General features: G+C 46.9%; 1 protein-coding gene across 4 annotated transcripts in view; it reads right to left on the reverse strand.

Moving 5' to 3' along the window:
- Positions 1 to 5,745: 5,745 nt before the first annotated feature.
- PRKD2 (protein kinase D2) overlaps positions 5,746 to 25,118 on the reverse strand; it is a 36,019-nt gene continuing 16,646 nt past the window's right edge. For all 4 annotated transcript variants that reach the window (XM_066373820.1, XM_066373822.1, XM_066373821.1 and 1 more), the window contains 10 exons: positions 25,034 to 25,111; positions 23,057 to 23,315; positions 20,763 to 20,815; positions 20,551 to 20,623; positions 19,958 to 20,064; positions 18,562 to 18,723; positions 14,007 to 14,105; positions 9,353 to 9,620; positions 6,836 to 6,921; positions 5,746 to 6,587 (listed from right to left, as the gene is read on the reverse strand). In XM_066373820.1, the coding sequence (XP_066229917.1) occupies positions 6,375 to 6,587; positions 6,836 to 6,921; positions 9,353 to 9,620; positions 14,007 to 14,105; positions 18,562 to 18,723; positions 19,958 to 20,064; positions 20,551 to 20,623; positions 20,763 to 20,815; positions 23,057 to 23,315; positions 25,034 to 25,111 (1,398 nt within the window). In that variant the 3' untranslated portion in view covers positions 5,746 to 6,374. The remainder of the gene's footprint in view (positions 6,588 to 6,835; positions 6,922 to 9,352; positions 9,621 to 14,006; positions 14,106 to 18,561; positions 18,724 to 19,957; positions 20,065 to 20,550; positions 20,624 to 20,762; positions 20,816 to 23,056; positions 23,316 to 25,033; positions 25,112 to 25,118) is intronic.

A 25,118-nucleotide genomic window follows, 5' to 3' on the forward strand; every position in this document is an offset into this window, starting at 1 on the left:
TCCCGGTCCCACCTCCCCGCCCCAACAGCCCGCCTGCCCGCCCGCCCGCCCGCTGGCCCGGCTGTCACCGTCTCATCTGCATAGGCGCCCGCCCATTGGGCCGCCCACCCGCGCCTTATCTACATGGCCACGCCCCCGGCCACACAGCAACCGTCGCCCATTGCTCGGTGGTACAACCGCCCCTCAACGCGACGCATGCTCGCACCTACCTACTCGCTGTGCTCTCAGGCGGCTTCGCCACGCCCCCAGCTAGCCTGCCATTGGTCCATGGCCACGCCCCCAAAGCGTCACAATGAAACAAGCCCGTTCTTGCCTCCAATGTCATTGGTCTGTGCCTCGGTTCCCGCCGCTGGCCCCTTCGTACGGTTGAGCTCTGGCTAGTATTGGACTGTCAGGCAGGAGGGAGAAGAGGTGCTCTATAAATAGAGAATGGGTCCCAGTGACAGTTTGGCAGATGCCTTTCTCTCTTCAACCCCTCTCAACCCTCAGCTTCTGAGGCTGAAAAGGGAGAGAAAACTGTTACAGAATCGATCCCTGATTTTGCCTCCTCTTCCACGAAGCCTTCCCAGACATTCAACTGTAAAAACCAAAGGGCTAGCCTAGCTAAGATCAACAACCTCTTATAAAATTATACTTCTAAGCGGAGCCTGCTTCACTGGTGTGCGACCAGTTTAGTGGATCCAGGGACTTGGTTTTAATGTTCTGCTGTTACTGTCTTGAAATTCTTAATTTTTAAAATTCATTTTACATTGGGCCTTGCAGATTGTGTAGCCAGTCTTGCTTCTAAGAGTCTAAGATCGGCTACATCCCAAATTCTAAAGTTATAAGACCCTGTGTGGAAGATTCTATGATTCGCCCAGAACAGAGTCGAAGTGTCTTTTGTCTCCCAGATGCTGTGAAGCTCTGCGTTCACCATTCTACGATTCCAGGGGCCTTTGTTCTACGTTCTAAGAGGCTTTGTTCTCAGCCTTCTAAGATGCTGTGTTCTCAACGTTCTGTGGTCCTAAGAGTCTGAGTCTGACATTTGTTTCCAAGGTTCCCTCCTCCCTCTCCCGGTTCTGCCAGCGGGGCTGTTACCCCCTCAGGCGGCCAGCCTTTGTCACTACGCCGATTGTGCGTCCCTAAAACCGTCAATATCTAGCTACACAATATTCATAACCATTTCTCAGACAGTCCTTGACTCGTTTGAAAAAGCCAGGACTCAGAAGATCATGTGAGAGCCTCCTTCTTTTATGAGTGACCTTCTGGTGGTAAGCTGGAGAGACAATAGTAGAGAACAGGAGTAAAGACTGTCACGAGTGAGCCCCAACTTTCCAGCTGTGTGACCTTAGGAAATGTGCTTAACCACTCTGTGCCTCAATTCCTTCATCTGTATAATAGGGGTCAGTATACTGCCTACCTCATAAAGTTGTTATGGGGATTGAGATATTTATCAAGTGTTCAGAGTGGTAGAGTGGTGCCTTCCATGTATAAAGAGCCATAGAAGGATCGCATTATATATATATATTATATATATATAATCTAGAGTCCAAAGGAAAAAAGTCAGTATGGACTTTGGTAGAGACAAACTTTATTTCGTCCCCCTCTTGTTTAAGACAGACCTAGACTGACCTTAACGGCTTTCATTTTCCAACACAGGGGGGATGATTGGGACTGATGAAAGGGGACCTGGAGAGCTCTTTCTCAAACAAAATTTTCTCCATCATTAGTGTCTGGGGTGGTTTAAGGATTGGTTTTTCATCCCCGCAGTTTGTCTAAGACCAGTTGCACCATTTGCTTTACAGAATATTGGATCTCAAGCTGACTTAGGGTTCTGGTAAGCAGGCATTTGAATATGGGTATTCCTAGAAAGATAAAACAGTTGTATAAAGGAGTAAACCCAAGATTTGAGGGCAGAGGGCAGCCAGTGGAGAGGGTTCTGAGAAGAAAGCAAAGAGAGATCCTTGGTTGGTGGAATCAGAACAGCGGTAGCAATTCTGCAGATTTCCTCTTTGGCCTCTTGATGTTCTTATTGATAATGATGATGCCTTCATAGTTCCTGGAAAGGAATGTGTGTAGCATTGCTTCCAACCACAGCCCACAAGTCCTTCCCCTGGCAGCCCCTAAACTGGGTACAAAAATTGCTCAAATACTGTTGGAGGCCATATTGAATCTCCAGAGTTCATTTCCAAGCATCTGGCTTCTTGTTCCAAGGCTTCTTTGGATCCTAATGAAAAAGGAGATCACAGTCATCCTGGATCTTGCGTCTGTGTGGTGTTTTCAGCCTCCACAGGATTAGACAGTTCTCTTATGTTTCTGAGGAGTCAGGGAGGAGAAAGAGTGAAATATGGGTATTAATAGAATTAGCGGGGTTGAAATACTGATAAGGGCTGACAGGATTTGCAAGACCACAGAAGCTAGTCCAGCTGGTAGGTAGATACCAGTCAGTGAAACCCACACATGGAAAGAATGCACCAATGGGGGCAATCCACGACTCACGGAGATAATTGTCTTATTTATTTGAGTGCTCAGAAAGCAAACATTAACTAAAGGTGGAAAACCAAGGAGAAGATGCAGGGACAGGACCGGGACCATGAGATGAGTCACAAGAGGAGCAATGCCACTGATACCAAGAGAAATTGTCAGCAGCATCAGTTGACTTGGGATCGGTAATATTTTGACAGCTGGAAAACCTGGGTGAGTTCAGTAAGGAGGTGCTTTCTGCCATTAAGGTTGCTACGGTGTCATTAGCTGCATAAAAGATTCAGAGACCAAGTCCCACGAAGGGGCCATGAGGGACATTGTGGAATAAGCACAGAAATCCTGACTCATAGATGGTAGGAGTAGGGGAGAGGTCCCTGTAACAATCAAGTGTGAGTTGGGAAGTGTTTCTGAGGAGGGATGTGGGACAAGGCTTAATCCCTCTGCAATGGTCCTATTTCCAAATTAGGTCACATTCTGAAGTATTGGGGAATGACACAATTCAACCCATACTAGGCCCAGAAACCACTGAAGTTGCATTTTAGTTTTGGGTAAAGATGAAATTAATGACGGGATAAATGCATTCTGTGGATAAGGTTTTACCTTCAGGTGTAAGGTCATGTCCTAAATTGTATACTTGTGACTAACATAGTTGTAGTTTGTCCCTAGATACCCTGTGTCCCTATGAACTAGGGCTTGAAAGTAAATATTGATATTTATTGAAAGTAGATAGTGAGTGAGCTATTGGAATAAACTGAGCCAACAAGAAGACCACCACATATTGGATTAGGGAGGAATTGCAAGAGAAAACCAAATTCTTCAAATTAGCATTGAAAGTCTGAGAAAAGTAAGCAGGGACTTCAGTGGAATGTTGAGATATAATCATCCATCATGTGTATTGTTGACTTTCCCAGGTAAAATGTGCAAGAAGAGATTGTAAATTGGGATGAAGAGGTGTGCGAAAGAATGCAAAGATGATTATACAGTAAAGTGGGTGATGTCAGAAGGTATAGATAGAGGCCAGGATGATGTTGGATTGGGAACTCGTGGGAGCCGAGGTTTGACTTTTTTCTTATGGCCTAGTGGTCTTGGACTAACCATATTCCAATGGTAACATTAGGGTTCTTGATCAAGAAGTGAGAGTGTTGCAGGAGCTGGAGGCAGTATCAGAAGGCCCTGAATGATGTGTTGGAGCCTCTGATATCAGAGCATGTCAAGGCAGTTTCAGGAGGGGCATGAAAAGATCTATTTCCACTTTAAGAGGTTCAGTCTCTGAGATGCATCCTATGTTGAGTTGGAATCCCAAAGAGAATCAGGAATGTAGGTCAGCACAGCTTGACTTAGTGAGCCTGTGGGAGAGATTGATGGGTTATTTGGGGTCGAGGGAGGGATAGGGAAGGGCAGTGGAGCAAGATGGATAAGAGAAGTCAGAGACTGTGAGATATAAGCTCTCACAGATGTGGAAAGTAGGCATTCCAGATTGATAGAATATCTCCTCTGAAAAGATTTATTGAAGTAGTTGAGTAAGACACTTTGCTGGATAGTAAGGGACCTAAAGAGGCAGAGAATGGCTTAGACAAGGGTAAATTGTGCAGCGAATTGTGACATCTCATCACAACGATTCCTGAGTACTAGGAGGGGAGAAGGGGGACTATGAGATACTAGTGGGTGAGTTGGCCCCTTTATCTACTAAAACAGTGGCAGCAAGCCCATCAATGGGGATGGTCATGTCCTTCTGTGGGTTGAGGGATATTTATGAATAAAAGGAGAAAGTCTGTTAGGAGGGAGTCACTGGGGAGACTGAATATTAGGCTCAGATTCATTTGTATTTTAAAGCTGTGCCTGACCAGGCGGTGGCGCACTGGATAGAGCGTCGGACTGGGATGCAGAGGACCCAGGTTCGAGACCCCGAGGTCGCCAGCTTGAGCGAGGGCTCATCTGGTTTGAGCAAAAATCCCACCAGCTTGAACCCAAGGTCGCTGGCTCCAGCAAGGGGTTACTCGGTCTGCTGAAGGCCCGTGGTCAAGGCACATATGAGAAAGCAATCAATGAACAACTAAGGTGTTGCAACGCGCAATGAAAAACTAATGATTGATGCTTCTCATCTCTCTCCATTCCTGTCTATCCCTCTCTCTGACTCACTCTCTGTCTCTGTAAAAAAAAAGAAAGAAATACCTCTTTGTTTAAAGCTGTTCCTTTATAGTTTCTACATGTCTCTATTAAAACTAGTTTTTGCGGTATCCATTGGCCCTGATAAAATGGACATTCTTTGTCTTCAATTGTTTAAGTTGTAGGAACCTTAAATTGCATTGTGTGGGTTTGATTTTATCTGCCATGGCATCCTCATGCTATTGGGCTATCTCGTGGGATTCTGTAATTGAGGAATTTTCCAATTTACCTTATATATATATATATATATTTAAATCATAGCTCTAATTTCTGGTCTCAGAATATTAAACCTAGTAAACAAGACAGAATTGTCAAGGATCAGCCTGAGCAGTCTTTTCATACACTTCCTAGCCTGGGTCTACCCTTGAAGACGAATTTGTCCCTCTGTTGTCTATACTCTTGGATCTTAGATCCATTTTAGAGGGAGAGGCATTCAGGATGGCGTCTAAGAGATTCCCCAATAGTGTTAGCTTGGATTACACCTCAGAGGATTCTTGTTCATTTGGAGATCCTCACTGACTGAGGCTCATTTAGCTTTTTCAAATCAATGAGTTGCAGCTGCAGAACCAACCAGCAGATGGACTAGTTGATATAAATTGGGAAGACATGAGCCAACTCCAGGTATTAATTAGCCTAAATTGGTTGTTAACACGGATGTTTTCACAGGGCTCGGGAAGTCTTTTAAGATGTGGAAGTCTGACTGTGACCAAGATGTAAAGAGAACGTGTCCAGGTGCATGTTCCCCCACCGCCCCTCCTTAGTTGTAGGACCAAAAGTCTGGTTGACAATGGGGACCTGGGGAAACTGGAAGGCAGGGGTCAAAGGTGGAGATGTTCCCTAAGCTTCAGGGTCTAGAAGTCAGCTCAGAAGACTAGTGCTCCCTGACCCAAAGGGTTGCGGTAGGCTGCCCAGCCCTGCCCACTCTGGGTCACCACTGTCCAGGTACAGATCTGTCTCTCCACTGGATGGTGAGCCCCCTAGGGGCAGGGCCTGGGTGTCTTGGTCACCACCATGTCTCTAGCATCACCCATCAGTGATAAATGGATGAACCAGTGAATGAGCAGTCGGAGTGTAGAAGTCATCACATCAATTAAAAATAATATTGTATATCTGGTTTATTCTATGAAACAGACCTCTACTAACTGCATTGATGTTATTAATTGTTATTAGTTGTGATTAGTAATAACACCAAGCATAAAATGCATCAAACAAGTCATGAGTTGACTTGCTTTTCTCTAAATCCTTCATCTGTCCTCCCCCTCCTGTTATATTCCTTCCATCTCTCCTCCATTTCTAAATCTTCATCTGTTAACTCTTCCCTCTCCTTGCCACCTCCATACCTGCCTTGCTTCTGGTCTTCCCTCCTGGCAATCCTTCCTCTCTGTATTATCCAACCATTAGTCCTCCTTCCAAATCTCCTCTCCCACTCCCCTCCTTCCTGCCTCCTTTTTAGGTAGTCCTCCCTCCTTCCAGGTGAACAACAGGCTGACGGTACAAGAGGTGTGGCCAAAGACGGTGGCCATGGGGCCAGAGATGAGTCCGTTTTAATTGTTGGGGAATTAACTTTGGAAATAACTCTCCACATTGCCGCCATGGCCATGCTCCTCCCCCCTGGGAGTATCCCATCCAGTGTAGGCAGGAAGCCGTCTCTTGTAGCATAGTTCATTTCTGGGATGGTGCGGAGGGCTGCTCTCCGAGGGCGGGAGGACAACATCACAGGACATCCAGGGAGAGGGCACGGGGCCTCATAGGACGCTGATGCGCTGGGCTAGCCCCTGCATCTCGTGGTCTTGCGGTTGGAGGACCCCACCCATTTCCATGTCGGCCGGCAGCCCCGGCCCGGGAAGCGGGTGCTCTGCCACGAACTGCTCCCAGCGTGCATCGTCACTTTCATGAGTGATGTACCGCTCGCCCATCTTCCTCTCCAGCTCTCGGAGGTCCAGCCACGTCTGGTACTCCTAGGCCCGGGAAAACAGGGGTTAGTTGGGTGCGCCACGGAGAAAAGCCAATAGCCATCCAGCGCCGGGTATCAACAGTGAAGCCACACCCTTCACAACCTGCCCAGCCAATAGAGATGGAGCCCCACCCCTTCTACAACCCAGCCAATGGGAGGCTCAGTCAAATTTTATATCCACGGAAATACCACATCCTTCACTATTTGTGCGGCCAATAAAAGATCTAATCCTAGCCCCGCCCCCTGCATCACCTGTAACCACGGATGGCTGAGAGATTTATCCACGCTGTAGCGCTTGCGCATCTTCACCTGCAGCAGGTTGTTGATGAGATCTATGGCTGAGTGAGAAGGGGAGAGACAGCTCAATCCCTGCGGGTGAGGGCCCACAGGCCACCCTGGCCTACCTGCTGCTCATCCAGGCCTTCCTTTCGCACTGGCCCAGGTGGCCTGGAAGCCTCACTTACCCAATCACTCACCTACCCATTTCTTCATTAAATCACAAATTTATTTCTCCCATATGCATGTGGCACACATATTAACTCCTCCATCTCTTCAAGTCTCTACCTTATGTTCTCTACTCCTATGTCACTTTCATAAGTTTTGTCATACCCAGGTAGATATAGGTACATCTGTACTATTCTTCACTTAATATTTTTCTCCAAGATATAATGTGCAGTATGGATAATGCAAGTTGAAAACAGCATATACAGTATGCTACTATCTGTGTAAAAAGAGGAAATAAAAGAATATACATCCACATCTTTGCTCACATATATAGAGGGTGGGGCAAAAGTCTATTTACAGTTGTGAATACATTTATTCCTGTATTATTTATTAATAATTGTATTGTTTTCCATGCAAACTACTGTAAACCGACCTTTGTCCCATCCTGTATAAAAGAGTTGTCATAGCTATTGCCTTTGGGGAGAATGGCAGACATAAGAGTGAGGGAATTTTTCACTGTAGACCCTTCTGTATATTTAAATTTTTGAACCATGTGAATATTTAACCTAAGTAAAAATAGATACAATTTTGTAAATCACTTCACTTTTTAAGATGAAAATAAATTTACACAAAATGGAAACTTCATATCACCCCGCAAATGCAGATTGACATATCCACAACAAGAAAATGAAAATAAACAATGTTAATAGAATTAGCCACAGATTTCCTGCAGAATGCCCACAGACCAAGGCCTGTTCTTTATGAAAAATATAATTAGTGAGGACTGGCATTCACAACAAGCCAGCACTTGTTCGAGACTCTCCCCTTGATCACAAGCCTTGATGGACAAAGGCCTCACTGTGTGAACCCCTCTGATTGTAAGCCTTGTCTATATGGTGCTCTGCTCTGGTCAATGCCCACAGGCTCCCTTACACACATTGACCCACACTCAAATTCACTCACGCACACTGGACACACTTACTGGGTGACTTCTGAGCAGGTCCAGAGAGACAACCCTGAGGACCTCCAGGATCAAGTCAATTTTCATTCTCATCACTTATTGCTTACCTCTCTTAGGCCCACCACCAACTCTTTCTGTACTGAGCAACCTCCATGTCACTCCCTCCCTCTGCCAGCTCCCTGAGGTCACACCCACCAGGGCCCTTACCTCTCCCACTGTTCAGACCACTCAACAACCTTTTCTCTATATGATCCCTTCTCTCCAACTCATCTCAGTATTCCTAGAATCTAGGACAGTCCAAATCAGGCACATAGTAGGTACTGAAAATGTCCTTGTTGAATAAATTGTTATGAATAATTTATCATCTTCTCAACCTTCCTCCCATACTCCTTCTGTTCTGAGCTCCTGGCTACAGGACTTGCCCCTTGTTCTAACTTATTTAGGGCTTCCTCTCTTAGCCCCATCCTTGGCCTATCCCCACATCTGGTTCTGCCCCAAAGTTGCAGGCCCCAGGACTTAATTTTCCCAGGCAATTCCCCAAAGCAGCAGCCCAAATCACAAGGCCCAGTGCCACCACTTGGCCATGACACTAAAGCACATATATGCAGACATCCTAAGGTCCACCTTGGTCCTGATTCCCCTCTCTTTGCAACCCACGATTCTCTCCACCTCAACTGGTTCCCAGGCTCCAGGAGTGAATTTGGTCTCTGGGCTGGTGGTGCTTTTCCTGGATTGCTTCAGAAACCCTCCATGGCCCTGCCGCGCCTCTAGCCACGCCCCTAAACCAGACCCTCCTGTACCCACCCCTAGGCCCCAATCCCTAGTCCACCCCAGCACCCAGCAAATTAGCCAAATGATGTTGTTCCTCAATCCTGTTCCCTGCCCCCCCCCCCACTTTTGCAGGCCTAACTAATCCTTTCAGGGTCACAACCCCAAAGACTACAGGCCCTAGCAAACACCTTGGGAGGACCTGCTTCTTCTCCTAGCACCCCCATCCTTCGGCTTTCTCAGGTCCAGTACCTCTTCTGGTCTGGTCCTAGACAGTCCATGCCTAGTTTAGCACCCAAGGTGCCAACCAAGAATCTGTCTTAGCGCTTCTGGGTGCTCCGTTTCCAACCCACATAACCTTGTCTGGGCCTGAGTCTGGGGCCCTGGTTCCTTACAAGCCCCTGAGTCCCTGCCCCAAAGTTCCAGGTTTAGGGACCTCACAGTTTAATGGATCTACCTTCCCCAAGGCCCCGTCCCATAGGTAGTAGCTAGACTCCACCCCATGGCACCAGCCTGTTTCAGGGCCCACCCCTCCCGTGGCCCCGCCCCCTCTTCTGCCTGGCCCACAACAGGCCCCGCCCCTCGCCTCTGCACACCTCCTGCCGAGATGCGGCTCCAGGGACAAGCCGGGTACATGAAGGCTGCATTCTGGATCTGGTCGTTGATGTCCTCATCCTCATTGAAGGGGAACGTTCCACTAAGGCTGACATACATGATCACGCCCACTGACCACATATCCAGCGAGCGGTTGTAGCCCTGGTTGAGCAGCACCTCAGGCGCCAGGTAGGCGGGCGTGCCCACCACTGAGCGTCGGAATGACTTCTCACCAATAATGCGTGCGAAGCCAAAGTCACACAGCTTCACCTGCCAAGGTGAGGGGTACAGGGTCGGAAAGGGTTTTGAGGCTGAATCCCCCACCCAGTGTCCCCCCATCACCGTACTAGTTTGGATTCAGGCTCCTCTGCTCACTAGCCAACTGACCCAGGGCAAGTGGCTCCCACTTTCTCTGCCTCACTTTCCTCATCTGCATGAGGAGGAGGGTCATATCAATGCCTACCTCAAGCATGGTCATGAGGATTACATGAGTTAATTCGTCTAAAACTCACAGGACAACAAATGCCCTGCATGCACTGAGCGCTCAATAAATGTTACCGGCTACTCTAGGTGGAACGGGTCTTATTTAATCTTCACGTGCCTGTTTCCTCTAGTGCACTGTGGAGATGCTAACAGTCCCTACCTGAAAGGGTGGCTGTATGGATTGAGAGAGTGGACATGTCAAGTGAGTGTTAGAAGCAGCACCTGATAGTTAGCCTTAGTGATCTCAGCAGACAGACCTAAGCTCTCCCAACCTGTTTTGTTGACTGTATGGGATGTTAATAGCAGCTTCCTCTCCAACTTCCCTGGGGATTAAATGGGACTGGACAAGTGAACTGCCGGCCATGGTATCCAGGCAGTACAGGTGTGTGCCTGGTTGGTAGAGGGAATGTAAGGTCATGGACAGGCTTTGAGCCAGTAAGACCTGGATTCATGGTCCTGTGCTGCTGCCTATCAGTCCTTAGCAGCACCATATCTGTGTGGCCACCTCTATTCATGGACTGGCCCTCCCCTGCCTAAAATCGTTCCCTGGCTTACTATTGCTCTTCAGATAAAGTCCAAAATCCTTGAGGCCCCAAGCCTCTGTTGCCTTCAAAAGTAGCCACACCCTAACCCTGACCTGAATCACAACATGACAGCCATACCAAAGGATCTTTCCTAAGATCCTTTTCCTTTAAGACAGACCTTAGCGATCCTGTCCTTTTCTAAGATTCATCCTTGCCTGACCTGTGGTGGCGCAGTGGATAAAGCGTCAACCTGGAAACACTGAGGTTGCCGGTTCAAAAACCCTGGCTTGCCTGGTCAAGGCACATATGGGAGTTGATGCTTCCTGCTCCTCCCCCTTCTCTCTCTCTCTCTCTCTCTCTCTCTCTCTCTCTTTCTCTCTCTCCCCCCTAAAATGAATAAATAAATAAATAAAAAATTTAAAAAAAAATAAGATTCATCCTTTTCTACAGATTTTACAATGGAATATTATTATTCAGCCATAAAAATAAATAACCTTGAAAACCTTAACTAAGTGAAAAAAACCAGTCACAAAGGACCACATATTATATAGCATTGTATATTTCATTTATATGAAATGTCCAGAATAGGCAAATTCACTGATGAAAATGTTCTAAAATTGTGGTGATGGCTGTACAACTCTAAATACACTAAAAGTCACTGAATTGCATATTTTAAATGGGTGGGTTGTAAGTATATGAATTATATCTCAATAAAGCTGTTAAAAAAACAAAAATACAGATCTTTGCACCATAGGACCTTTGAACAGGCCATTGCTTCTGCCTGGAACTCTTGTCCCCCTAAAAAACTAACTCCTACTTTCTTCAGAGAGGTCTTCTCTGACCCTGCAACTGGGCTACACATCTTCTGGTTACCTGAGTTCATGGAACCATGATACAGAACTGATCACAGATAAAATTACATTTTTGTGACAATTTGGTCAACATTTGCTCTTCCCCCCTAGTCATATGTGGCTGCTGAGCACTTGAAATGTGGCAAGTGCAAGTAAAGAATTGATTTTTAACTTTTATTTAATTTTAGTTTAAAAACTGAACCTCAATATAGGTACTGAAAACTTTTAAATACATTTGTAACCAAAAAAAAAAACCCCACGTTTTTAACAACTTGAGTATTCCAAACATATTTCTGTTAATTTTATGAGATCTAAATACAAATCAAGTATTTTTGATGACAACTTAATATCTAAATTAAAGTATGTGCCAAACCTGTGGTGACACAGTGGATAAAGCATCGACCTAGAATGCTCAGGTTGCTGGTTCAAAACTCTGGGTTTGCCCTATCAAAGCACATATGAGAAGCAACTATGAGTTAATGCTTTCTACACCTTTCTCTCTGCCTTTCTCTCTCTTTCCTCTCTCTAAAACCAATAAGTAATAAAATCTTAAATTAAGATGTGCTATAAATGTAAGGCCCTGGCCGGGTAGTTCACTTGGTTAGAGTGTCATCCTGAGATGCCAAGGTTGTGGGTTCCATCCCCGCTCAGGGCACATACAAGAAGAACCAACCTGTGAATATATAAATAAGTGGAACAACAAATTGATAAATTTCTTGTTCACGCCCTCTCTCTCTCCCTTTCCTTCTCTCTAAAATTGGTCAATCAGTCTGACCAGGCAGTGGCACAGTGGATAGAGCGTCAGACTGGGATGCGGAGGACCCAGGTTCGAGACCCCGAGGTCGCCAGCTTGAGCGCAGGCTCATCTGGTTTGAGCAAAGCTCACCACCTTGGACCCAAGGTCACTGGCTTGAGCAAGGGGTTACTCGGTCTGCTGTAGTCCCACGGTCAAGGCATATATTAGAAAGCAATCAATGAACAACTAAGGTATCGCAACTAAAAACTGATGATTGATGCTTCTCATCTTTCTCCGTTCCTGTCTGTCTGTCCCTATCTATCCCTCTCTCTGACTCACTCTCTGTCTCTGTAAAAAATAAATAAATAAATAAATAAATAAATAAATAAAATTGGTCAATCAATAAAAAAATTTTTTTCAATGTGCTACAAATGTAAAATACACGCCAGATTTTGAACACTTAGTACAAAAAGAAAGAATATTTCATTAATATTTTTGTTTGATTACATGTTAAAATGATAATGATTGAATACAGTAGGATAAAGTATATTATTATAATTTATTTTGCCAATTTCTTTTTACTTCTTACTTTTTACTTCTTACTTTTCTTAATGTGGCTACTAGAAATGTAGAGTTCATATTATAGTTCTAGTAGATACTATTATTGAAAACCAGGCTTTCTCAAGCTGACAGGTAGGGTAAGATCACCCTTGTTACTGGGCTGTCCTGTGCACTGCGGATGGCTAGCAGCACCCCTAGTTGCCAAGAACAACCCTCCTCTCCAGTGTTTGTGCAACCAAACACGTCCCGAAGATGGTCAAATATCTCCTGGAGGGAAAAATCGTCCTCAGAGGAAAACCGTGGCTATAGATGAATGTTTTTTGGGCACAGAGACGGGGATGTCTTTTTTCCTGCAGACCCTACCACCCCAACATGGAACCTGGCACACAGCAGGCACACAGTGAGTTTTAGTTGACTAAAACGAAACTCTGGCTTTTGAAATGAAACAAACTAAATGATTGTAAAAACATAGATAATAAAGCAAAAACTTCACAACGATGTAGAAGGGCTAAATGAGAAGCTGTATACAGGCCCTTAAACATAGTAGCTGCTATAACTGTCACCCTTGCCCAGTGTGGCTCTGCCCCCAAGGGGGCGCTCGTCACCTAGTCAGAAGGTCATCAAAACTGTTAAAGAGACTCACGGAAGAAATCACCAGTCACCCCCCAATATTTGTTCTCTTTCTCCTCTTAATAATAAACACCCTGAGTGAAGGGAGTCAAAAGGTAGAAACTTCCAGCTATAAGACATGGTGACAATAATTAATAATACTGGATTGCATATTTGAAAGTTGCTAAGAGAGTAGACCTTAAAAGTTCTCATCACAAGAAAACAAATTCTATAACTATGTCTGGTGACTGATGTTAACTTAGACTTGTGGTGAACATTTCACAATATATAAAAATATTGAATCATTATGTTGTGCATCTGAAACTAACATAATGTATGTTAATTATACCTCAATTAAATAAAGATTTTTAAAACAGAATACAACAAAAACAAAATATTTGGAAACCAATTTCAAAATAATAATAATAAAAATCCTAAACTGAATGGGCCACAAGGTCAACCAGCATAGACTATATTTCCCAGTCTCCCTTGCATCCAGCCATGATCAAGTGATCAAATTCTAGCCAATGGGATGTGAGGAAAAGTGTGCAATTTTCAAGTACTGCTTTAGAGAGGAAAGGGATATGTCTATTTTCTCTACCTGTTTCTTTCCTCATCCCTTCTCCTACTATCTTTTCATACAGTGCGCTGCCATCATGGACCATGAAGACCAGGCAATGCCAAGGAGAAGCCAGAATAATAAGACAGCAGAAGCCATGGTCCTCAACACCAGGGAACTTACTTTTGCAGCCCCGGAATGCTTAGGCTGGGCCCTCCATGAGTGTGAAACAAGCCTCTATTTTAGCCATTGTTATCTAAGTTAATACAAGACATCCCCACCTGCCACCAGTGTTGGCTGGACTTCCCACACTCAGGAGGAGACATAACTGACCTGGGGAAATGGGTCGGCTGATGCCAGCAACACATTTTCTGGTTTCAAGTCACAGTGGACAATGTTCTTGAAGTGAAGGTGTCTCAAAGCCACCAGGATCTGAGGAAAGGAGATGAACTCAGTCAGAGAGGTGGAAAGGCACCTGCTCCAGACTCTGCCTTCAGCACCCCGTCCTCCAAATCCCAGCCATGCTCCTCTCTGCACCCCTAAAGATCCCACTGGGACCAATGGCGTCACTGGAGCACCAAAGAAAAATCTCAGAAGCCCAGAACCACTTATGCCTGAGATAAGAGTCGAACACATGATTCTAGATAGGCTGAACTGAAGCAGGGGGTTTGGGAAGATCCTGAGGGTCTCTGGCAAGTGCTAAGCTCTTGCAAAAAAAATAAAAATAAAAAAATAATAATAATGCTGCCTGACCAGGCAGTGGTGTGGATAGAGTGTCTGACTGGGATGCAGAGGACTCAGGGTCAAAATCCTGAGGTCACTGGCTTGAGCGCGGGCTCACCAGCTTGAGTGCAGGGTTGCTGGCTTGAGCGTGAGATCACAGACATTACCCCATGCTCCCTGGCTTGAAGCCCATGGTCACTGGCTTGAGCAAGGAGTCACTTGCTCTGCTGTAGCCCCCGGGTCAAGGCACATATGAGAAAGCAGTCAATGAACAACTAAGGAGCTGCAACAAAGAATTGATGCTTCTCAACTCTCTCCATTCCTATCTGTCTGTCCCTTCTCTCTGTCTCTGTCACACACATACACACACACACACACAAATGCTATTAATACAGCAGTTGCTTTCAAGGAGGTACTATTGTGTGACTTGATTTTTTTTTCTAATTTTTCAGCCTGGCCTGTGGTGTCACAGTGGATGAATTGACCTGCAATGCTGAGGTCACTGGTTTGAAACCCTGGGCTTGCCTGGTCAAGGTACATATGGGAGTTGGTACTTCCTGCTCCTCCTCCACTTCTCTCTCTCTCTCTCCCTCTCTCTCGCTCTTTCTCTCTCTTTCTCCCCTCTCTAAAATGAATAAAATCTTAAAAAAAAATAAAAAAAGAATTAGCAGCCCTGACCTGTTGGCTCAGTTGTAGAGCATCAGCCCAGCGTGTGGATGTGCCAAGTTTGATTCCCGGTCAGGGCACACAGGGCACACCTTCTCCTCCCCTCCCTCTCTCACTTCTCTCTTTCTCTCTTCCCCTCCTGCAGCCATGGCTCAATTGGGAGTGAGTTGGCCTTGGGCACTGAGGATGGCTCCATGGCTTTGCCTCAGGCACTAAAAAGAACTTGGTTGCTGAACAATGGAGCACTGCCCCAGATATGCTGAGCACCACCCTCTAGTGGGCTTGCTGGGTATATCCCCATAGGGGTGCAAGCAGGAGTCTGCCTCTCTGCCCCCCCTCACTGAATTAAAAAATAAAAAATAAAATTTCGTGCATTAAAAAACACAAAACAATACCAATATGACATGTATTATATAGCAAATGCAATACCCATAAGAGGCAGGGGGTATTCTATAGCCAGTCTACCTGGGTGGAAAATCTGGCTCTACACTTATTAGCTTGTGGCCTTGAGCAAGTCACTTTACCTCTCTGGGTCTCCATTTTCCCATCTATCAAATGGGGGTGATGACAGTACCCATCCTTATGAGTTACTGTGAAGCTTAAACTACTAGATGCATATAAAGTGCTTAGGACAGCATCTGGCACAGAGCAAGCACTATATATTAGCTATTATAATTGTTGTTATTGGTTATTAATTTTGTGATGGCCTGTCGGTGAACATATTTCTGTGTCTCAAAGAAAGCCTCTCCAGCAGTTATCTGTTAACTCAAGAGTATTCTGTCTTGGCAGGTGAGCGGATTTAAAAAAAAAACCACAACACAAACGCTGATACCATTTATCAGTAAGCACTTATCTGTAGAAACCACGATTTTCCTTGATTCTCTGAAACTCAAACAAAATACCAAATACACTGGAAGTAAGAAGATGTAAACATGAAGTTGTAATTTCTATCTTAAGATGTAATTATTTGTCCTCTTATTGTTTTCACTGGATGGCTTTCCAGGACAGAGAAGCTATTTGAAAACCACTGCTGGGCTCCAACCTCCACATTCTACAGACAGGAAGATGGAGATTTCACCATGTAGTTGTACATCTCCCAATTTCCTGTCTGGTGATTTCCTCACCCCTAGTAAATGTGGTGATTAATGAGAGCAGACTGAAAGCTAGCCAGATCCAGGTTCAAATCTCACCAGACCATTCCCTAGCTGTGTGACCTTGGGCGAGACCCAAGAACCTCCCTCCACCTCGGTCACCTCACCTGTGAGATGGGGGTTATAGTAATACCTACCTTGAAGGGTGGCTGTGAGGCCTACATAAGTGAAGGGCTGAGCCCAGGGCTTGGGGTAGGGCAGGCAAGAGGCAGAAAGCAGAAATCTGCAGAGAAAGAGAAAGAAAAAAAGAGAGAAGACCACAAAAAGAGGGGAAGAGAGGGATGACCAGAAAAAAAAAGAGAAAAGGCCTCAGTTGCTGAAGGAAAGCAGTCTCCCCTCCTGATTTGAAGTCTGGATAGCCTGCCTCGGTGGGTTTCTGTCCCCACCTACAAGCAAATCTGACAAAGCCACACCACTTGGGAGAGTGGAGGTGCTGGCCTGGATAAAGAAGCATATAGCACAGGGAACTTTGCAATCAACAGAACATGTCTCAGAATCAGGTGAGTGAACAGCAAGATGGGAAGGCCATGAAATGCGGAAACCACAAAAGGCAACCTTTACACTGTAAAAGTTATACTGTCTATGGCAAATAAAAGCTATGAATGAAATGAAGAGGATAAAAAATCTGGGATAAAAGAATTGAACACAGTGATAAGGATCCAAATTCCCTCATATACAAAGAGTGCTTACAATTCAATAAGAATAATCCAATTAAAAAGGGCACATAAAGCACAGGCCAGTAAATGTGAAAATATGGTCAAGCTCATCCATAATTTATAAACTGTGAAATGAAGCCACATAAAGTACTATTTCCCCATCTATAAAACTGGTGTTTATTTCATCCAGAGTTAGCAAGGAGTGAGAAAATGGGCACCCTCAAACTCTGTTGGTCAGAGCAAAAATTGAAAGGAATTTTAGAGACTAATGGGACATGTTTAAGGAAATTTAAAGCACATTTCCTTGCATTCAGGAGTCTACTATTTGAATGTGTTCTAGTGAAATTCTTGCCTGACCGGTGGTGGCACAAGTGGATAGAGCATCAACATGGGACACTAAGGTCCCAGTTTTGAAACCCCAAGGTCGCTGGGTTGAGTGTGGGGTCACCGGCTTGAGCATGGGATCATCAACATGATCCTATGGTTGCTGGCTTGAGCCCAAAGGTCGCTGACTCGGGCAAGGGGTCACTGGCTCAGCCGGAGCCCCCTGGTCAAGGCACATATGAGAAAGCAATCAATGGGCCTGTGGTGGCACAGTGGGCAAAGAATCGAGAAAGCAATCAATGAACAACTAAGGTGCCCCAACTATAAGTTGATGTTTCTCATTTTTCTCTCTCAAAAAAAAAAAGAAAGAAAAAAAGAAAGGAAGGAAGGAAGGGAGGGAGGGAGGAAGGGAGGGAAGGAGGGAGGGAAGGAAGAAAGAAGAAATTCTCCCAACAGAACCCCTAATGTTTGTAGATGGATGTTCACAGATTACTGTTTGTAATAGTAGGAAAGTAAAAACAACCTACACACTCAGAAAAAGAGGCAGTTCTGTTGCTAACTCCCTACTGAAATAGAGAACAGTCATGCTCCACTTAACGACAGGGATGCATTTTTGAGAAATGTTTCATTAGGTGATTTCATCATTGTGCCAACATCACAGAGTGCACTTACATAAATGTGGATGGTACAGACTACTACACATCTAGGTGTATGTTATATAGCCTATTGCTCTTAGGCTACAAGCAGGTTACTGTACAAAACAACATAAACAACATGAGATTACATCAAACACAAGAGAAACTGAGGTGCTGAAAAGACATCGCAAACATGAGACATCCGAGGGTGTTGCTACGGCATACTATTTCACAGAACTCTATTATTTCATAAGATCGAGTACACTCTAAACTGATGAGAAAAAGTGTAGTACAGTAAACACATGAACCAGTAACATAGTCACTCACTATCAGTATTGTCTTATATACTGTAGATAATTGTATGTGTTATATACCTTTATACAACTAGCAATGTATAAACACATGGGTAATGCATCGCTGACTGAAACGTCTTTATGTCGCACATGACTGTAATAATAAGTATTATTATTATTAATCTGTTAGTTTCTACTTATCCCATTATTTTTCTATTGCTATTACTCTATTATCTGTCCTATTACTCTATTATTTTTAAATTATTATTCTGTTATATTTTTTATTATTAGCCTATTATTGTTTTCTATTACCCACTATTGTGACCTCCCACACAGTGTCTGATTGAATTTTGGCAACGTAGGGCCTCTCCAAAGGGACATCTGCCACAGGGTTGGGGGGCGGGGATGGCAGGAAGAATAGCAGGGGGCAGGTGGCGCACCTGGGTGATGAGGAATTTGGTGAGGCGCTCAGGCAGACGGCCCTTCTCACTGGAGAGGATCATCTCCAACATGTCCCCATGCAGCTTCTCCATCACTACAAACACCTTCTCGGGTGTCTCGAACATGCACTCCAGATTCACGATCCCCGGGTGCCGCAGACTCTGGAATCGGGTGGGGGGGCGGGGTGGGGGTCAGGGCCCAGGTCATCCATGAACTTGGGACCTCACAGGGAAATCCTGTGGGGACGACAGGGGGATGACAAACAGGAGAAGGGATGTCCCTGAAGGAGCAGCTCACTCCCTGGGGTACCATGGGGGAGGAGGTACCTGTAGACCCAGACTGAACTGCCCCTGCACCTCTTTTTCTTTTTTTTAATTTTATTTTATTTATTCATTTGAGAGAGAGAGAGAGAGAGAGAGAGAGAGGAGAGAAGAGAAAGACGGGGGAGGAGCTGGAAGCATCAACTCCCATATGTGCCTTGACCAGGCAAGCCCAGGGTTTCGAACCGGCGATCTCAGCATTTCCAGATCAACACTTTATCCACTGCGCCACCACAGGTCAGGCATCCCCTGCATCTCTTTACATTATGAAATTCTGGTGCAGGCCCAGGGTTGTGGGAGGGAGGTGAAGTGTGGAGAAATGGGAAGAATCTTCGTATATCTGTCTTTTAAATCTGCCTCCTCCCACTTCCCTCAGCCCAGGCCTGGCCTGACCCCATCTCTCCCACCCAGGTCCCCACCCGGCCACCTCCTTGGGCTCCAGTCCCAACCCTTTACACTCACCCGCCAATGGCAGTCCAAGGGATCTTTCTAAAGTACACACCTGGCCTGGCCTGTGGCGGCGCAGTGGATAAAGCATCAACCTGGAATGCTGGGGTTGCCAGTTTGAAACCCCGGGCTTGGCCGGTCAAGGCACATAAGAGAAGCAACTACTACAAGTTGATGCTTCCTGCCCCCCCTCCACTTTCTTTTTCTCTCTTTCTCTGTCTATAATCTCTCTCCTTCCAAAAATAAAATATATACAACTCCCTCCCTTCCTTGATGAAAATCCTTCCATGGCTCCTCAGTACTCTCAGGAGAAAGTCCACAGTATGTGACCCCAACGTCCTCCCTGGCCTCACCTCCCACCACAGAAACCACCTAATAAACTTAAACTCCTTCAAGTTCCTAGAAGACGTCATGTTCCCTCTCACCTCCAGACCTTTGCACAGGCTGGTCCCTCTGCTCAGAATACCTTCTCCACCCCTTCAACTTCAACATGCATATTCCCTCCTCCAAGAAGCCTTCCCTGACTACCCCCAGACTGGATCAGTTGGGCTCTGAAAAAAGAAATTAAGATAAGAAGGAAAGGCCCTTCCTGGGTGGGGGAAGAGTTGGATAAGTCCCCAGTGGTCACCTGCAGAATGGCCACCTCATTCCGGAGCTGGCTCTCCTGCTTGGTAGGGAAACGCAGTTTGTCGATGACCTTTACTGCCACATCCCGGCCTGTCTTCCGGTGCTTTCCTGCGCAGGGGGTAGAGGAGGTGGGGGTGAGGGGAACAGGACCTTCCAGTTCTGGCAGGAAAGACTTCATCCCCCCACCCACAGAGCATCGGGCAAAGGTGGATGGATGGCCATCAGCGTGACTCTCAGGGGCCCCCAGGAGAGACACAAGGGGCAGGGGTCCCTGGGAATAAAAGTGAAATGAAGGAAGGTAAAGACAGAGCTCCAAGGAGGGATTCTACTACATGGGAAACTAGACTAACAACCAATCAGAATCTAGGCCCTAGCTCTGTGGCCAGCCAGAGTACAGACTTGTTCTTCCTATTCATACCAGGAGAAAGTCCATTGGCTCTTCCCAGTGAGAAAAGGAAACCCTGCAACCGTCTGCTTCAGGATCTAGTTTTCTAATCAACCAGAACAGCTGGTGACATGTGGCCAGTTGGAAAAAAAGGTCTGGAGCCCAGAAACCCCCAGGATCCCCCTGGGTTAGCTTGAAAGTGTCCTTACCGCCATAGACCACTCCGAACTGCCCTGAGCCCAGCACCTCATCCGGGAAGATCTGGTAGACAGTGGCGATGTCCTGCAGGGTGGGGACCGGGAGGGTCAGGGCTGCAGATGGAGCTGGGGGGGATCAAGGAAACTGGGGAGGGCGGGAGAGCTGGGAGAGTATGGGAAGAGAGGACATCCTTGGGGCTAGGGGGTGTGAGCAGGGGTCTCACCACATTCTCTTGGATCTGACTGTTAGACAAGGAGATGCTCAGAGAAGCTTGTCCTGGGGAGAGGGGAGAGGCGGAGGTGAGGGACCCCAGGCTCAGGATTACTTTCATCCATAACTCCAGAGGCAGCCTCTGGAGCCAGACCACCCAGGTTCAAATCCAGGTGTCCAAGGCGCAACTTCAGGCTACTGACTTGTCCACTGTGAACCTCAGTTTCCTCATCTAGAGAACAGGAATAATATAAGAACCTCCCTCTCAGGGCCAGAGAGGGGAGTAAGTGAAATGTGCTGAAGGGCTTGAGGAGTGATGTCACAAATAATTTCACTGAGCATTCCATCCTGTGATCTCAGTGCCAAGCAAGGCGTGCCGGTCCCATTTTACAGAGGAGGAAACTGAGGCTCAGGGGGAAAGTCCAAACTGACTCCAGCATCTTCCCCTGAACTTGCCCCACTTCTACAGCCAACCTACCCAGAACCAGGTATTTCCAAAGTCCTGATCCTTCTGTCATTTAAGTGTCTCTTCCCCTCTCTACACCGGGCATTAGCCCTCAGCCTCTTCCCTTATCTCCCTGCCTCAGTCCTGCTCGCCCCTATTCACCCTCCATAGGGAAGCCATAGGGATCTCGCTGAAGCACAAACCTAACCCTGTCCACGCCCTGCTCAGAACCTGCCATAGCTCCCCAGTGCCCTCAGGAGGACAAAGCCCCTTTCATGGCCTATCAGTCAGGAACTGGTCCCTCACCTACCTCTTTGACTTGAAGCTCTACTGTGCTGTCACGTGTCCCTAACACATGATCCTCCTTGCTGGGACTCAGACATAGCAAGTTCTCGCCTGCTCCCAGGCCTTTGTGCTTGCTGTTTCCTCTGCCAGGAACATTCTCTTTCCCTTGTTCTGGACTTAATTTAAAAATCCTCCTTGTCTTTCAGCCTCAGCCCAATGTCACTCCCAGGGCCATGTCAGATTACTCTAGCACATGTTCGACATCTCAGCTGTCATCGTACTGGATGATCTGATTAATGTCTGTCGCCCACACTGGATTATAAGCTTCAGAAGGCTGGGAACCTGGTACTCTCTGATCATCCTTTGCCTCTGTGTGATATCATTTCCCATTTGCTTTCCCCTACCTCTCCCAACCTCAGCTTCCAGGTCTCAGTGTAAATGTTGCCTCCTCCAGGAAGCCCTCCTGGGTATGCTGTCTGGATAAGGCACCTCCTCTGGCCTTCTCCAGCCCTTTAGTTCCCATGTCCCAGAACTGCTGCTCACTATGAGGCATCATGTGTAAAGACAGCTCCATTTCCCCCACTGGATTGTGAGCCCCATGAGGGCAGGTCCTGGGCTGTCTTGGTTATAGCTGTGTCCCCATGACTATCCAGCCTAGGCCAGGCACAGAGGAGGCATTCAGTAAATGGATGAATTTTAAAAAACCTAAACTCAAGCCTGACTGGTGGTGGCGCAGACTGGACAGTCAACCTGGGATGCTGAGGTCCTAGGTTTGATACCCCGATGTCACCAGCTTAAGCACAGGCTCATATGGCTTGAGCGTAGGCTCACTAGCTTGAGCACAGATGATCCCAAGGTCGCTGGTTTGAGCAAGGGGTCACTGGCTCAGCTTGAGACCCTAGTCAAGGCACATGTGAGAAAGCAATCAATGAACAACTAAAGTGATGCAACTACAAGTTGATACTTCTCATCTCTCTCTCCCCCCCATTTCAAAATAATGGTTTTTAATTTAAATTAAAAAAAAAAAAAGAACATCTAAACTCATAATTTGGAGAAGTTACCAGCCAGATAAAATCCAGAAAGCAAAAGCAATATGCCCAAGGTTGCACATCAAGTCTAGGGCCTAGTGCCTGACCAGGCGGTGGTGCAGTGGATAGAGCGTCGGACTGGGACGCAGAGGACCCAGGTTTGAGACCCCGAGGTCGCCAGCTTGAGCGCAGGCTCATCTGGTTTGAGCAGAAGCTCATCAGCTTGGACCCAAGGTCGCTGGCTTGAGCAAGGGGTTAGTTGGTCTGCTGAAGGCCCGCGGTCAAGGCACATATGAGAAAGCAATCAATGGACAACTAAGGTATTGCAACACGCAACAAAAAACTAATGATTGATGCTTCTCATCTCTCCATTCCTGTCTGTCAGTCCCTCTCTCTGACTCTCTCTCTGTCTCTGTAAAAGAAAAAAAAAGTCTAGGGCCTAGTGAAGATTTGGACCACATTTGCCACTGTGCCATTCCTTGTCTTCCACAGGACCCCACACAAGCCCTCCCAATCCTATCTTCTCAGGAATCCAGGAGGGAAACTTACTTTGGGGTACGTGGCCTGGGGCACTGGGTGCATCCTGGAGGATGACGGGCATCAGGGCCTGGCGGATGGCTGTTTCCCAGCCCCGGGCAGCCTCAGCCCCTTGTCCACTGGGCCCTCCTGGGGCCCCGCCAGGCGTCTCGCCCACGAAGTAGGTAGCATTGGCAGTGACAATCTCAAAGCAGTGTGGGTTGGTGCCTGGTGGCACAAGGCTGAAGTTCTGGGCAGGCTCCACGGTGAGGATTTCTGACAGTGGAATTTCCTGGAAGGACACAGAGCCATCCTATGTGAGGACACCGGGTAGACCCCAGAATCCCCCCTTACTCAGAACAGCACACAGAATCCAGTGTCAGTGATGAAGTGGTTTGCATGGAATTGTCAGGAAATGCCTCCTGGTGAACATACATTGAAGCAGAGATCAGAAACAGCACGTGCAAAGGCATAAGGTAGGAGAGGCTTGTTGTATCCCCATCACATGGGTGGTGCCTGGCACACAGTAGGTATGCCATGTCTGATGAATAAATGAAGGAAATGAGGTGAAGGCCAGGCCACACAGGGCCTCATGGGCCACAGGGAGGAGTAGACTCTGTCTCCAGGGTCCTGGGGAGCCATGGAAGGGTTTAGAGCAAGGGAGGGACTAGTCTCTCTGGTTGTGTGTCAAGAGTAAATGGGAGCCCTGGCTGGTTGGCTCAGCGGTAGAGCGTCAGCCTGGCCTGCTGGGGGACTCGGGTTCGATTCCCGGCCAGGGCACATAGGAGAAGCGCCCATTTGCTTCTCCACCCCCCCCCTCCTTCCTCTCTGTCTCTCTCTTCCCCTCCCACAGCCAAGGCTCCATTGGAGCAAAGATGGCCCGGGCGCTGGGGATGGCTCCTTGGCCTCTGCCCCAGGCACTAGAGTGGCTCTGGTCGCGGCAGAGCGACGCCCCAGAGGGGCAGAGCATCGCCTCCTGGTGGGCAGAGCATAGCCCCTGGTGGGTGTGCCGGGTGGATCCCGGTCGGGCGCATGCGGGAGTCTCTCCCCGTTTCCAGCTTCAGAAAAATACAAAAAAAAAAGAGTAAATGGGAGAGAATGGGACTAAGACAGGAGACCAGGAAGGAGGTTGGGGAGGCCTGGGTGGGAGAGAAAGTGCAGGTTCTATGCAGAGGGAGAAGAGTCTGCTTTGAAAAGTACTGAAAAAGAAACAAAGGAGGGAAGAAGGAAAGAATGAAACAGTGATGAAAGTGAGACAGACGTATGCAGCCAATAAAATAAGGAGCAGAGAGGTGATGGGGAGGTGACATTTTACAGCGAAGACAGCATTTTAGATAGCATGGCTTGAACTAAGTGGAGAGGATGAGAACGGAGCAGCCATGAGAAGCGTAAGGAAGGTGCTCCGGATCAGGCAACAGCAGGCGTGCGGGTTTCATTCTAAGGGCAGTGGGAGCCCGCAGAGGGTTCTGACAGTTTTAATCGACTCCTCTGGCTGCTATGTGGGAAAAGACTGCAAGGTGAAGGGCAGAGGCAAGGGGCCAGAGAGAAGCCAGCTACAACCATGCAGGTGGGAGTCCGGCTGGAACGCAGTGCTGACATGGGAGATGGTGATGAACACAAATACATAATTTAATAAGTTAATTATAAAATAATAATAAAAACAAGTTTATAACTAATAGGAGCTTAACACATGCCTGTCCTTAAGCTCATTGCTTCCTGTAGATTATCTCTGAATTATGGCCACAGCCCTGAGGTGACATTCTTTGAGGCTTTTTACAGGTGAGAGCAGACAGGTGAGCTAAGTCACCCTGGGTCCCTCAGCTGGAAAGTGATGGGACTGGGATCAAACACACGGGCAGGGTGACACTAGCTGATGGGCTGTAAGCGGGCAAGCAGTGGGTGGGGAGAGGGTATGATTCATGGGCTTCTGGCTGGAGCAACTGAGAGAGGAATTAAGAAGGTGGTGGGTAACAAGGGACAGTCTGAGGGAACTGGGAGCCGAAGACCCACCTTGTAGTATCTGTTGGTTGTGTTGTTTTGGAAGAGTGTGATGCACTTGCAATCCAGGCGCCAATAGTGCCGCTTCCTCTGTTGA

Source organism: Saccopteryx leptura, chromosome 3 (assembly GCF_036850995.1).
Source record: "Saccopteryx leptura isolate mSacLep1 chromosome 3, mSacLep1_pri_phased_curated, whole genome shotgun sequence".
NCBI classification, from domain to species: domain Eukaryota; kingdom Metazoa; phylum Chordata; class Mammalia; order Chiroptera; family Emballonuridae; genus Saccopteryx; species Saccopteryx leptura.